Source organism: Heterodontus francisci, chromosome 2 (assembly GCF_036365525.1).
Source record: "Heterodontus francisci isolate sHetFra1 chromosome 2, sHetFra1.hap1, whole genome shotgun sequence".
Lineage (NCBI taxonomy): Eukaryota > Metazoa > Chordata > Chondrichthyes > Heterodontiformes > Heterodontidae > Heterodontus > Heterodontus francisci.
In genome coordinates, this window is record NC_090372.1 from 164,302,350 (window position 1) to 164,317,925 (window position 15,576).

A 15,576-nucleotide genomic window follows, 5' to 3' on the forward strand; every position below is an offset into this window, starting at 1 on the left:
ATCGTACTTCATAGAGAGAGCAACAGGACAGTTCTGCATGTGGCAGCCCCTCATATCCTATATAGCTCATGCTCCCATTCACTTTCAGGGGAGTTAATGGGGTTGAGCTGTAAAAGAAGGTGGCCTGTGGCAGAGATGTTATCATGCATCTGTCAGTATGAGGTGATGCCTAACCCACGCTGCCAACGAATTTGTAGCGCCTCCCTTCCCATGTCCCACTTCCTCCTGCGTAGCCACTTGCAAACCCTAAAGGAGGAGAGGTATAGAGCAGTTACCTTGGCAGAATGAAGGAGGTCTTTGACCCTCTTGGGGCACTGTACCCCATGTCTGGGGGTGTTGACCCCATGGCTGCTGACCTCTTTAGCTATCTCCATCCAGGCTTGCTTGGTCAGGCAGGAGAACCGCTTCTTGCCATCACTGGGGAAGAGGACTTAACGCCTTTTCCTCGCATCCTGGAGGAGAATCTCGAGAGAGGCATCGCTAAACTGTGAGGCCATCTTGTGGGGTCCGCCTCTGGGGGGGCTGAAGGGTCCAGGAGTCACTCCAACATCGGTCTCAGTAGTGAACAGCAAGCAGCAAATCAATCCACGGCAGCAATGCAAGCAGGGCTTTAAAAATGGCACCAGCACCTGCTCTGGAGTCATCCAACGCCTTCTTTGACAACTCACATCCTGCCCCTGCCGTGAGATAAGGTAGGCGCAGGGCCCAGGTAATGTAAAATTGTCGTCCACCGTGTGATTGCAGTGAGCTGGCCGCCCACGTGACTCATGGGACCAGCGCGCATTTCCGGGTCCACCGACGGGCTCACTAAATTCAGCCCATGGAAATGCCTTTGGTGAGGAACATAATAGTCATGGCCAGAAATGATTTATATACAGTGAAATGTTTATTTGAGGATGGCCTACTATATGAGTCATTTAATTTTTAAATAGCTGTTTCAGTATTAGGGTATACAACAGCCTGCTTTAAATGGGCACTTGCCTTCATTAAAAATGTGTATGCCAATCCTGTCTTTTATTTGGAAAAAGACTTCATCACGATAATACCCATTAGTGATGAGTATTTTAACACAATTTATCTCCAACGTATATATTCACTCCAATCCATCTCCATCTAAACTTTTAGCTATCTGTTCAAAATTCCAACCCCGACAGTGATTATAAATCTTGCAGACCAGGTTGGAAATGTTACATGCTTCAAGGACCTCTACTTGGTCAAGGCCAAATGTTAATCGTCTGCCTCCTATTTGTATCTCCTACTTGAACGGGATGCCACTACTAAACACCAAGCCATCATCTCCCATATTATCACTGACCTGATCAGTTCTGGATAGCCTCAAATATTTCCATCCCCCAATATTACAGTGCTTTTTCTCTACCTTCTCTCAAAGATTCACAAACAGGATTATTAGGCCAGATCAATTTGTTATTGTCCCACAAAACCTGTTTTTTCTTATCCCAACTCCATTATCATTCTCTTTATCCTGTACCTACCTACATCAATGACTCATGATGCTGTCCATTGCTTTGATGATTTTAGGCTCTCTGATTCTAATCACATCCTCTTTAAATAGATTACAATCACTTTACACATTCATCTCTCACCAAGAATGCTCTTAAGATCCTTTATTTTCTTCTGTGAGAGCCATCTTGCTCCAATTGTCCAGTCCTCTTCTTCCACCAACCTCCTCTGCTTGGCTTAACTTAGTCTCATCCTTACTACTCGTTTAACTTTGAACACTTTCTTCTGATTAAAAGCATTTGTTATGAGATCCACACAAGCCCCAGATATGCTTGTTTTTTTTCCCCCATAGTATGTGTGAGCCATTGCTTGTTCCAATCCTGCTTTGGACTTTGAGCTTTAATTCTGTTATATTGATGATTGTGTCTATATTGCTTATTGCTCTGATCTGGAAATCATTGATACTCTCTTCCTACAAAACTCCATTCCTTTCACTCATTTTCTCTTTATCTATAGTATAGATTCTGATAACTCAACAACTACACCTGACCATCGGAGATGTAATTTTTTTCTCCAAAGCTTTTTCCTCATCTGTGGTTAAAAATGTTCTTTATAGAATTCATCCTGTGCCTGTTCTCTTACATTTCTTCCTTCATAAAAACAGAAAATCAATGGCAAGCTATTTCACCAGAACAGCAGAACCAGAGGACAGGGCATGCACTTGAAAGGTTGGGGTTGCTCGCCTTTAACTCCTTGCCTCCCCCCCCGCCCCCACAACCTAGCAGCAGTTAATTGGCCAGCCGGCGCAAGACAGTGGTGCAATTGGAGATTGAGTTGGGAGCATCAGGGCTACCACCTTCCGACCCCGGCATCCATTCCAGAGTTATGCTCCTAAAGTCCCGGCCAGTAGTGTGACATAGTAGGCAGGTATTCAGGTAGGCTCATAGCTGTGAAGTGGGAAGAGGTGAAGTGTAGTGAGGCAGTTGTACTAAGCACATGACTGCAGAACGCTGTGGAATGTGGGGGCACTGGTAAAACAGGAAAGAAGTGAAACAACAGGAACAATTTTAAAACAGTGCCCAAACGTGGGAAGGATGATTCCAGAGAAGCACAGTACACACTCTGCCCATTTGTACCAGGTTGTTGCAATCTGGGATCTATAACTGACATGTGACCCTGACTAACATATTTATGCAGTTTCTCTGCCTGTTTGAGGTGGGCAAACTGCTCAGTCGTTTGCAGGCCTTCCTGTAAAATTATATCAGGTGGTCTTTGGGTACTAATAAGGCAAACATGATGCGTCCCACACCTTCCCAACTTTCAACTGTTGGCCCTCCATTTTTCAGGCAAGAAACCGGCAACTGGCAGATGAAAATTGCCCAGAAACAGAAAAGAAAGACATGATTGGTAGGTTGCTGGGTGTGGGGATAGGGTACAAGACAGTAAAAAGCAATATTGAAGGATAGCAGGGATGAGACACAGCAGGGAAGCAAGGGACATGGTAGGATACATTGGGTAAATGGGTAATTAAAAGTAGAAGAGTCAATGCCAAAAGGTCGTGTGGTAGAAAGTAGAGATAATACAATCTGTGCCAGATTGTGCTCTCTCCTTTCTCCTCACCCCACAACCAGAAACCAGTCTCAAATCTGGTGGGATCCTTTTCTGTCTTTCCCCACCATCAAAAAAAAGATCCAAAATTTGAGGGCAAATTTCCCAAATGTATCCAAATAAACTCTACTGGGCAAAATAAACATTTCTTCCAACTGATTGGTCGATTACAAATTAATAAGTTTGTCATTTCAACAGGAAAGTGGCAGTCAAGTGAATTCAAAAATAATTTTCCAAAACCTCCTGTCTGCTATTTTATTTCTCAACAACAGAAACTTCTTGGCTGAAAGTTTTCACTAATTTGTCCAGAGCAATTCACTGGAAATCAGCCAAACCAACATAAAAGATCGAGGAATTATAAGCACGAATTACACTGAGTGTAAATATCGAATTTCCATGACCTTTAACAATGGTTTAAAATCATATTGGAAGATGCCTTCGCCCATAAAACTGGCCATACCCCCAGATCAAAACGATAAGCTGTGTGAGTTTCCATCAATTACATCTGTTTGTGACTGTTCAAGAAGGCTTTTCTAACCTAGCTCGGATTTTTTTTTTTGAAAGGCGCAAAGGCACAAGAAGGCTCATTTTAAAAGTTTAAGCTCTATTTTGGCAGATTTACTATTTGAAATCCAGTACCAGCTAACTGTCTTCATTCATCCCACAATAGCAGGAGAAAGAATCATTTTAAACTGATATTCTAATTAACAGTCTGCTTTAAAATAATTTGTTCATTGCCTTACACTGTAGTATTCTTGCAAAAACTTGAGTAATCCGGTGATATAGCCAACACCAAATTTAAATCCAAACCAAACAAAACCCCTATTCTCATTAGTCCGAATAAACTCAAACTGGTTTATGTTTCTGGTTGCAATTAATGCCCACACATTATGATTCAAGATCCTGACAAGTTGTACAGATTACAGACAAAAACTCTATTCATCATTATCACTGGGTAAGTAAAGCAAGATAACTGTTGAGCAAAAACTGCATAATCCATCTTCAGCAGACTGAAGTATTATTTAAGCAAATGTAATAACCACAGACAATTTCCACAATTATGAAATGCAGACTTCACAGCCACAAGTGAGATCAATTCATAAATTTTAGCTGCATCTTTGACAGATCACAGAATCACAGATCCAACCTTTAGTAACTCCAAATAAATTTATGAATCTCGTTGTTGAAATGGTTTAAGAGTCTCAAAACACTATATCAGGACTGTGTAGACATCTGGGGATCTCAGTCAACGCAATCATTCAGAAGTCTCACCAAATAACAATTTCAGAAAAGTATTCTTTAGACAAACAAGATAATCTAATACTTAATACAGAAGCAAATAGGTGCAGATTGTTCAATTTTATCTCACTTCTTAATTGGTACAGTAATTAGCTGCACCCTTCCATTTTGCAATAGCTAAAGCTCCATTAGTAACTGCAGCATCCAGTGTTAGCACAGCATGCAAAACTTCACCACACACAGATCACAAAGCAGCTGCATACCATCACATTCTCCCACCTGGCCCATTTAATGAAGTAAGGCAAATGGTTCAGCAGATTGAATGTGTAAAAGGAATATCGGGTAATCTCCGTTACTGTCCATGTAACCAAGAAAAGAACGACACTCTCCTCATTCTGTATCTGCAGATTGTTTCATGAGGGGAAAAAAGACAAGTTCAGTAATAAATCATGTTATAGAGTCAACAGCACAGAAACAGGCCCTTCAGCCCATCGTGTCCGTGCAGCTATCTATTCTAATCCCATTTTCCAGCACTTGGCCCGGAGCCTTGTACGCTATGGCGTTTGAAGTGTTCAGTTAAATACTTCTTAAATGTTGTGAGGGTTTCTGCCTCTACTACCCCTTCAGTCAGTGTGTTCCAGGTTCCAACCACCCTCTGGGTGAAAAAGTTTTTCCTCAAATCCCCTCTAAACCCCCTGCCCATTTCCTTAAATCTATGCCCCCTGGTTAGTGACCCCCTCCACTAAGGGAAAAAGTTTCTTCCTATCAATGCCCCTCATAATTTTGTATACCTCAATCAGGTCCTCCCTCAGCCTTCTCTGCTCTAAGGAAAACAACCCTAGCCTATCCAGTCTCTCTTCAGAGCTGAAATGCTCCAGCCCATGCAACATCCTGGTGAATCTCCTCTGCACCCTCCCCAGTGCAATCACATCCTTCCTATAGCGTGGTGCCCAGAACTGTACACAGTACTCCAGCTGTGGCCTAACTAGTGTTTTATACAGCTCCATCATAATCTCCTTGTTCTTGTATTCTATGCCGCGGCTAATAAAGGAAAGTATCCCATATGCCTTCCTAACCACCTTATCTACCTGTGCTGCTGCCTTCAGTGATCTATGGACAACTACACCAAAGGTCCCTCTGACCCTCTGTACTTCCTAGGGACCTACCACCCATTGTATATCCCTTGCCTTGTTAGTTCTCCCAAAATGAATCACCTCACACTTCTCTGGATTAAATTCCATTTGCAACTGCTCTGCCCATCTTACCAACCCATCTATATCGTCCGGTAATCTAAGGCTTTATTGCTCACTATTTACGCCACCGATTTTTGCGTCATTTGCGAACTTACTGATCATACCTCCTATATTCACGTCTACATCACTAATGTATACTACAAACAACAAGGGTCCCAGCACCGTTCCCTGTGGCACACCACTGGTCACAAGCTTCCAATGGCAAAATCAACCCTCAACCATCACCCTCTGCCTCCTCCCACTAAGCCCAGTTTGGATCCAATTTGCCAAATTGCCCTGGATCCCATGGGCTTTTACCTTCCTAACCAATCTCCCATGCAGGACCTTATCAAAAGCTTACTGAAGTCCATGTAAACTACATCAACAGCTTTACCCTAGTCTACACATCTAGTCACCTCCTCGGAAAAGCTCTTGGGTCTAAAGGGATCAAAGGGCATGGGGCGAAAGCGGGAACGGGCTACTGATGGTCAGCCATGATCATAATGAATGGCGGAGCAGGTTCGAAGGACCGAATGGCCTACTCCTGCTCCTATTTTCTATGTTTCTACATTTGTTAGACATGATCTCCCCCGACAAAGCCATGCTGACAATCCTTTATTAATCCCTGCCTCTCCAAGTGGAGATTAATCCTATCCCTCAATTTTTTCCAATAGTTTCTCTACCATAGAAACATACAAGCATAGAAAATGGGAGCAGTAGGCCATTTGGCCCTTCAAGCCTGCTCCGCCATTCATTATGATCATGGCTGATCATCCAACTCAGTAACCGGTTCCCGCTTCCCCCCCATATCCTTTGATCCCTTTAAACCCAAGAGCTATATCTAACTACTTCTTGAAAACATACAATGTATTGGCCTCAACTGCTTTCTGTGGTAGCGAATTCCGAAGGGTCACCATTCTCTGGGTAAAGAAATTTCTCCCCATCTCAGTCCTGAAAGGTTTATCCCATATCCTTAGACTATGACCCCTGGTTCTGGACTACCTCACCATCAGGAACATCCTTCCTGCATCTACCCTGTCAGGTCCCGTTAGAATTTTATAGGTTTCTATGAGATCCCCCCCTCACTCTTCTGAACTCCAGCGAATATAATCCTAACCGACTCAATCTCTCCTCATACGTTCGTCTCGCCATCCCAGGAATCAGTCTGGTAAACCTTCTCTGCACTCCCTCTCTAGCAAGAACATCCTTCCTCAGATAAGGAGACCAAAACTGCACACAATATTCCAGGTGTGGCCTCACCAAGGCCCTGCATAATTGCAGCAAGACATCCCTGCTCCTGTACTTGAATCCTCTCCCTATGAAGGCCAAGATACCATTTGCCTTTTTTACCACTTGTTGCACCTGCATGCTTAACTTCAGTGACTGGTGTACAAGAACACACAGGTCTCGTTGCATATTCCCCTCTCTCAGTTTGTAGCCGGTCAGATAATAATCTGCCTTCCTGTTTTTGCTACCAAAGTGGATAACCTCACATTTATCCACATTATACCGCATCTGGCCTGCATTTGCCCACTCACTCAACTTGTCCAAATCACCCTGAAGCCTCTCTGCATCCTCCTCACAACTCACCCTCCCATCCAGTTTTGTGTCATCTGCAAATTTGGAGATATTACATTTAGTTCCCTCATCTAAATCATTAATATATATTGTGAATAGCTGGGGTCCTAGCACCGATCCCTGCGGTACCCCACTAGTTACTGCCTGCCATTCGGAAAAAGATCCGTTTATTTCTACTCTTTGTTTCACTGATGTTAGACTCAGGTGGCCTTTAATTATCTGGTTTATCCCTGCTGCCATTCTTGAATAACGGTACCACATTTGCTGTCCTCCAGTCCTCGGTCACCTCTCCTGTGGCCAGAGAGGATTTGAAAATTTGTGTCCGAGCCCTTGCTATCTCATCCCTTGCCTCATATAACAGCCTGGGATACATGTAAATGATGATAAAGTTTTAAGTCCCAGATTCAGAAGTGCATTTGATTCCCCCTTCCTACTCTACGTACTAAGTTTAAAGAAATACCGGAGCACAAATTAAGCTACCTATATATTTTGCAATGAAAAGCTACAGTAAAATTTAATGTATCAGTATTACGTATATGACTTTTCCACATAAATGTGGTCAAATATTGCTACATGTAAGTAACATCAGTGCTGCTGAATCAGTTATAAATAAAAACAAATATGTATTGCAGAATTCAGATTTGTTATAAATTATAAACACAAAAGCCAACTCGTAAAACTGGTGGACAATTTTTCAAGTCGTTACACATATCTGTGCCAATCTCAACCACTGCAACAAGACACATATAGTAAGCCTAAGTGGAGGATACATCCATTGTGTATATGTGAGAGTTGCATGGGTTTCAACTGCACTGTACATGTTGTATCTGTGCTTTTCAACTGGATGTGTGTGCCATTCAAGTAACGCCTATAGTTCGAGTTTCATTTGCAGATTCTGCAAGGTTAAAAGATCCTGCTGCGTTTCATCAGTCCAGCCATATGTCGAATGTACCATACTGCTCTTGAAATATAGCAACATCAACTATGTTTTTTCTATAAAGTGATGTAATGTTCCGTTCCCAACTTGAATATACCCCAACTAAATTCTTAATTCCTGACTGCAAATTTACAAGCTACAGAAATGTTGTAATAATTGTTTTCTAGCACTGCTAATTGTTTCCCAGCAGTAGTAACTCAGTGCCACATCTCATACTTTGTGCTATTCTGGTAGGCAATTTATGTACAGGCTTCTGCCTATGTAAGAGTACAGCAGGCCAATTCTCCCTCCAAGCACCCACTGTTGAAATTCCCATGCAGCTGAGATCAAGAACTCAAGGCATTGAACTACAGGGGGGTTTGTGTCCTACCATTTCACTGCATAGATGTTGTTCCAACACATTCACAATTATTTAACTGAAAGAAACAATCATGTTAAATCACAATTTAGTTCAACCCTTTGCTTTCATTTTTCTCCAAAAGGAAAGAGAAGCTTTTTCTGAAAACTTCAAGGAACTGTCAAAATGATAGTACACAGCTTATTAGTGATAGCGAAACAACAAAAGTAGTGAAATAAATAGCACTAAAGCATAATCAGTACATATTTAATAAATCAGGTCATTTTCTATATTACTAGCAGGCACAAAACTCCTAGGGTATAGAAGTGATAGTTTTACCAATTGAGCAAGCTGTCACTTTTGAAACAAAGCAGACATTTCAGTGCAGTACTAAAGACGTGCTGCATTGTTGAAGGTGCCAGCTTTCAGATGGCAGATTGAACCATGGCTCCATCTGCTTGTTTAGGTAAAAGGAGCAAGGGAAATCTCCAAGAGTCCTAGCCAAATGTCCTTCCTCAACCAACACCACTAAAAAAAATTAATTTGCTCTTTGTGGATTTATTTTATGAACATTGGTTGCTGCATTTGCCCAAAACAACAGTAAATTCACTTCAAAATAATCAATTAGCTGTAAAGCATTTGGGACACCCCAAGGATGCAATAAAAAGGAAAGTTCTTTCTTCTACAACTCACCAAGTTGCCTTAATAACATATGGTGTTTCTAATGTTATGTACAAGCTCATCTAAAAATGATTCCTTTCAAGATCTCAATAAAATTCTAATTTGAAGCAATTTTTGAAATCATGCATAAATGTCTGAAGCTTGCATTATTTGCCAAATATACATAAATAAATATGATTGCACAGGTTCCATATGTCCATCCATTTCACAGTATACTGAGGACTTAAAACATACTCAAAACATTATTTTAATATTGAGTATACTCTGCATTTAGTAAACAGCAAGGCAGCATTTTAGCAGTGCCGTACACTTCCAATCATGTTTTTTTTTATAAAACATTCAGGTCTGTTAACTCATCACTATTTGCAAGCTTAAACAGCAGCTAATTGGACAAATTGTATAGTCAGTGGCAAACAGCAGCCAGTACTACCACCAGAGATATGATGATTCACCTGGTATCTGCAGAAGAGCATATTGGGGCCAATATTATAATTTGCAGCAGAGGTAGGGTTATATTACCAGGGATTTGGATGGGGAAGAGGAATGCAGGCAGGTCTGAAAACAAAATATTACTACTAATATTGTTAATCTGACACAGAGCTTTTTCTCTGTACAATAGCAATACTACCATTAACAGAGGAAGACTAGTTGGGTCTTCAGTGTTCAACAAACAGTTGAGTTAAACTTACCGGTCTTATACTGTGGATAACAAACCACACCATGAAAATTCTGGACATGACTTGGACCCCAGTAACAAGCACCGAAGTTCGTACTATCCCTTTAAAAAAACAAGTTACTTTGATTAATAAAAATAATTCCATATTTAACACTTTCATCAAATCCATCAATTACTCACCAACAGCACAGTGGATAATCTGTGGAGTATTAAAAGAAAGGGAAAACAATTAGATCATTGTAAACAATTTGCATAAATATTGTTATAAAAAGTCAGTCAGGCAGTCTTTTTACCTCTAGCAATGCAAATGTCTGGAAAAATTTGAGTGTCTTTTGTATACTCCTGTACAGTCCCTTGTGCGTTCTTTGCTGATAAGAAAATCGGATCATAGCCACAGCTAGTACCAGCCACCTTGAGAAGAATATTGAAAGAAGCTAATGTAAATATAAACCGTAGAGGCAAAGTGGAAAAAAACAAAATGCAGTAATTTTATAATAAACAAGTCAGTGCAACTCTGAAAAAGTTATACCACTTTACAAAATGTGTGAGTAATAAGACACAAAATAAAAAAAAAGAAAATTTTGAAAGCACACAGCAGGTTGATGAGCATATTAATATTCCAAGTGTAACCCCTGTTCAGGTGTGACGTCAGGAAGCACTGCTTCTCACAAAGGGTAGTGGAAATTTAGAACTCTCTGTACACCACCCCACCACCCCTGGAACCTGCCCAAAAAACTGTTCAGGCTAGGTCAGTTGAAGATTTCAAAACTGATCGTTTTTGTTAGATAAGGGTATTAAGGGATTTGCAACAAAGGCAGGTAAATATAGTTAAGATACAGACCAAACATGATTGAATTGAATGGTGAAACAGGCTCAAGGTGTTGAATGCCATAAGAACAGGAGTACACCATTCTTTAAAGTGAATAAGAAATCACTACGTGACCCTGAACAAAACACAGCTTTCTATTCCTATTTATAAAAGGAACCTAATAACTATTATCCTAATAACTGACTGCGTAGCAGAAAATTCTATTGTAAATAGATATTTGGTCAAAATACTTTTATTAAAGCAGTAAGCTGTTCAATGTTACCTTACACAACACAATCAAAATTAGATTCCTCTTCTCAAATAACAAATAACTGTTAAACATCGCTTGCAGATTATTAATCTAGCAATTATTCACAAGTACTGATTTCCAATCTGCTACCACGAGTGTGACGTTTATTGTGGGGTGTGTTCATGCTGCCGCTTCAAAGTCACCTCCTCACAACAAATTAATAAAGAGCAAGATAATCATTAAAATACATATTATACATTTGTGCAGTCACAAATAATTGAAATATAATACTTTTATGGAAATTTTTAATTGATAAAAATACAAAGGTAGCAATGTAAGTGCATCATTATATTGTCTTAAATTGAAAGTAGGCTAAAAGACTGCAGGCTAAGCCGTATCTGGTTCAAAATCTTGAACTTTATCCTCATTCCTTCACACAAATTCTGTATTTACGTTTAAAAGTATTTTAGCCATTTCCAATGTGCATTCAGTGGTTTGACATAACTCTCCCCCTGCCTACAGTTGAACTTTGAATGAGACTGAGAAACCTAATTGAAGCCTCCTTATTCATCTTGTGTAGTGGGGACATAGAAAAAGATGTCACGTTTAATGTTCTGATTTAGATTTAGAGATACAGCACTGAAACAGGCCATTCGGCCCACCGAGTCTGTGCCGACCATTAACCACCCATTTATACTAATCCTCCACTAATCCCATATTCCTACCACATCCTCACCTATCCCTATATTCCCCTACCACCTACCTATACTAGGGGCAACTTATAATGGCCAATTTACCTATCAACCTGCAAGTCCTTTGGCTGTGGGAGGAAACCGGAGCACCCGGAGGAAACCCACGCAGACACAGGGAGAACTTGCAAACTCCACACAGGTAGTACCCAGAATTGAACCCGGGTCGCTGGAGCTGTGAGGCTGCGGTGCTAACCACTGCGCCACTGTGCCGCCCACATGTTCTGTGAAACATTTTTAAGAATATTTTTCATTTTATGAAACAGGATATATATTTTCTGCACAAAGGTGCTGATATAATTTACACAGTACAATTTAATTTCCAGAAGAATTTACTCCCAAGAACCATGCGATGGTAAACACCGTCCTTTCACCTCTGGGACCCGAGGTTTGAATACATGCCAAATTTATAATATAAAGCTTCTAGTTTCTCTTCCTTTCTTTCTTTCTGTTGACTGCATGGTTTCTGCATGAAACATTGTCAGAATGCCCGACTCAAGGCTGTACAAACAGGTGCTCGACTCAGATTGATGCCAGGGAACCTATTCACATGAGGACCAAAGGAAATGTTTCAAAGATAATCTCAATCCCAAAGCCTCCATGAAGGTCTGCTCTATTAACATCAACACATGGGAAGCAGATGCCCAAAGATGATCAAAATGGTGATCTATCATCAAAAATGTTGTCAAGACCTTCCAATCAACAAGAGCAGCCACTGAGAGAGAAAGGCGAGAGACAGACAGACACACGGAAAGAGAGGGCAGCTGTTGAAGCCAACAAATTGTCACCACCTCTACAGGCTGACAAGCAATGTCCTCACTCTGGGAGAGCCTGCAAGGTTAAGATATGGTTTATAAGCCATCTATGAACACACAGCCAACATGACATCTCACTTCCACCCAGCCATCTGCAAGGAAGAATCATCCTTGACATGATGGATTGATGATGATGGTTTCCGCATGAAAGAAGTTTGAGAAATCTCAACCCAGTTGCAAATTAGCACAAACAAGCTCATGTAAGAAGATTGGACAGAGTGTAAAAAACAGCAAAGAATGACTAAAAGATTGATAAGGAAGGTAAAATTAGAGTACAAGAGAAAGCTAGCTAGAAATATAAAAACAGATAGTAAGAGTTTCTATAGATACTTAAAGAAAAGAGTTAACAAAGTGAGTGTTGATCCTAAGAAAGCGAGTCTGAGGGATTAATAAAAGGGAAAATAAGGAGATGGCAGATGAATTGAACAGGTATTTTGCATTGGTCTTCACTATAGAGGATACAAGTAACATCCTAGAAATAGCTGCAAATCAGGAAATGGAAGGGAGGGAGGAACTCAAGAAAATTACATTCACCAGGGAAATGGTACTGAAAAAATTGTTGGAACTGCGGGCTGACAAGTCCTCAGATCCTGATGGACTTCATCCTAAACTCCCAGAAGTGGCTAGTGAGATAGTTGATACACTGGGTTTAATTTTCCAAAATTCCCTACATTCAGGGAAGGTTCCGTTAGATTGGAAAATAGCGAATGTAGTTCCTTTATTTAAAAAGGGAGGGAGGCAGAAAGCAGGAAACTACTGGCCAATTAGCTTAACATTTGTCATAGGGAAAAGGTTAGAAGTTATTAAAGACGTTACAGCAGGGCACTTCGAAAAATTCAAGGTAATCAGGCAAAGTCAACATGGTTTTGTGAAAGGGAAATCATATTTAACCAATTTATTGACATTCTTTGAAGGAGTTACATGTGCTGTGGATAAAGGGGAACCAGTGGATGTATTGTACTTACATTTCCTGAAGGCATTTGACAAGGTGCCACATCAAAGGTTATTGCAGAAAATAAAAGCTCATGGTGTAGGGGGTAATATATTGACATGAATAGAAGATTGGCTAGCTAACGGGAAACAGAGAGTAGGCATAAATGAGTCATTTTCTGGTTGGCAAGATGTAACGAGTGGTCTGCCACAGGGATCAATGCTGGGGCCTCAACTTTTGATATAAATGATTTGGATGAAGGGACCAAAGATATGGTCACTAAACTTGATGATGACACAAAAATAGATAGGAAAGTAAGTGGTGAAGAGGACATAAGGAGGCTACAAAGGGATATAGATAGGTCAAATGTGTGGGCAAAGATCTGGCAAATGGAGTATATTGTGGGAAAATGTGAAATTGTCCACATTGGAAGAATAAAAAAAGAAGCCTGTTATCTAAATGGTGAGAGATTTCAGAGTTCTGAGATGCAGTGAGAACTGGGTGTCCTATTACATGAATCGCAAAAGGTTAGTACGCAGGTTCAGCAAGTAATGAGGAAAGCTAATAAAATGTTATTGTTTATTGTGAGGGGAATTGAATACATAAGTAGGGAGGTTATGCTTCAGTTATACAGGGCATTGGTGAGTCCACATCTGGAGTACTGTATACAGTATTAGTCTCCTATTTAAGGATGGATGTAAATGCGTTGGAAACAGTTTAAAGAAGGTTTACTAGACTAATACCTGGAATGGGCTGGTAGTCTTATGAGGAAAGGTTGGACCAGCTAGGCTTGTATCCGCTGGAGTTTAGAATACTAAGAGGCAACTTGATAGAAACATACAAGATCCTGAGAAGTCTTGACAGGGTGCATGTGGAAAGGATATTTCCCCTTGTGGAAAAATCTAGAAATAAGGGGTCACTAAAAATAAGGGGTCGACCATCTAAGACAGAGATGAGGAGAAGTATTTTCTCAGAGGGTTGTGGGTCTTTGCTTCCACTGCCTTTTGAGGGAGAGTTCCAGAGTCTTTGAATATTTGTAAGGCAGAGGTAGATAGCTTCTTGATAAGCAAGGGGGTGAAAGGTTATCAGGGTAGGCAGGAATGTGGAGTCGAGGTTACGATCAGATCAGCCATGATCTTAATTGAATGGCGGAGGGGCCGATTAGCCTACTCCTAATTCGTATGCCTGTTTAAAAACAAAACAGAAACTAACAATCGTATTCTAAGAGAATAAAATGATCCCTGATATGGGAAGATAAAAGGTTCACAGCAGTGTAGTCTGGGGTGCTATTCTGAGATGAGGAATGAGGCACATTCCTGGAGCATTTTCATTAAAGTATGAACCAAAGACCAAGGGAAGATAGTGAATTCTTACAAACCTATAAGTTTGTACAACAAAGTCCCTTTCATAATAAATTAAACATTATTTTGATGCAAATGAATTATCCTACCATGTCATTAGAGAATTGTACTTTTGATTAGATTTCTTCATAAAATATGCATTCAGATAGTAAATATTTATGAATCCTGTATAACACTATTATAACTCCCAAGTATAATAAACAGAAGTTTTGCTAAACTCCATCTATTTATTGTCTATGAAGTAATTCTCATTAGCTATTATGGAATCCAAAGCTATAATTCCCAGATGATTTTCTACTTAATTCCATGAGTTGTTGAAAAAATATAGCTACTATTTCTAGTGGCTGACAGCAAGCTGGTCAATCAACTGCAGACTATAAGAACATAAGAAATAAGAGAATGAGTAAGCTCTTCGGCCCTTCGAGCCTGTTCCGCCATTCAATAAGGTCATGCTCAATCCAACTCCACCTTCCCGCACTATCCCCATAACCCTCGATTCCCTTAGGATCCAAAAATGTTGTGAACTGTTTTGAATACACTCAATGACTGATCATCCACAACTCTCTGGGGTGAGAACTTCAAAGATTCACAGCCCTTCATGTGAAGAAATTTTTCTTCATCCAGTTCTAAATGTCTGACTCCTTATTCGGAGACTGTACCCTAGTTATAGGCTTCGCAGCCAGGGAACCATCCTCCCAGCATCAACCCAATTAAGCCCTTTAAGAATTTTATATGTTTCAATGAGATCACCTCTCATTCCTCTAAATGCTAGGGAATATCAGCCCAGTTTACTCAATCTCGCCTCATCGGATGAATTATCAGAAAATGTAAATATTTCACCCTCAAACAATTGAAGATATTTTCCAGACAGTAAGTTTTTGTTGGTCAAGATCAGTAAAACTGAACATGGCCA

General features: G+C 40.4%; 1 protein-coding gene across 1 annotated transcript in view; it reads right to left on the reverse strand.

Annotated features, from left to right (window-relative positions):
• hacd1 (3-hydroxyacyl-CoA dehydratase 1) overlaps positions 1-15,576 on the reverse strand; it is a 58,567-nt gene that overhangs the window by 18,139 nt on the left and 24,852 nt on the right. Inside the window, exons 2-5 of the mRNA XM_068051612.1 lie at positions 10,043-10,160; positions 9,930-9,948; positions 9,763-9,851; positions 4,588-4,709 (exon numbers count right to left, since the gene is read on the reverse strand). Of these exons, the coding sequence (XP_067907713.1) occupies positions 4,588-4,709; positions 9,763-9,851; positions 9,930-9,948; positions 10,043-10,160 (348 nt within the window). The remainder of the gene's footprint in view (positions 1-4,587; positions 4,710-9,762; positions 9,852-9,929; positions 9,949-10,042; positions 10,161-15,576) is intronic.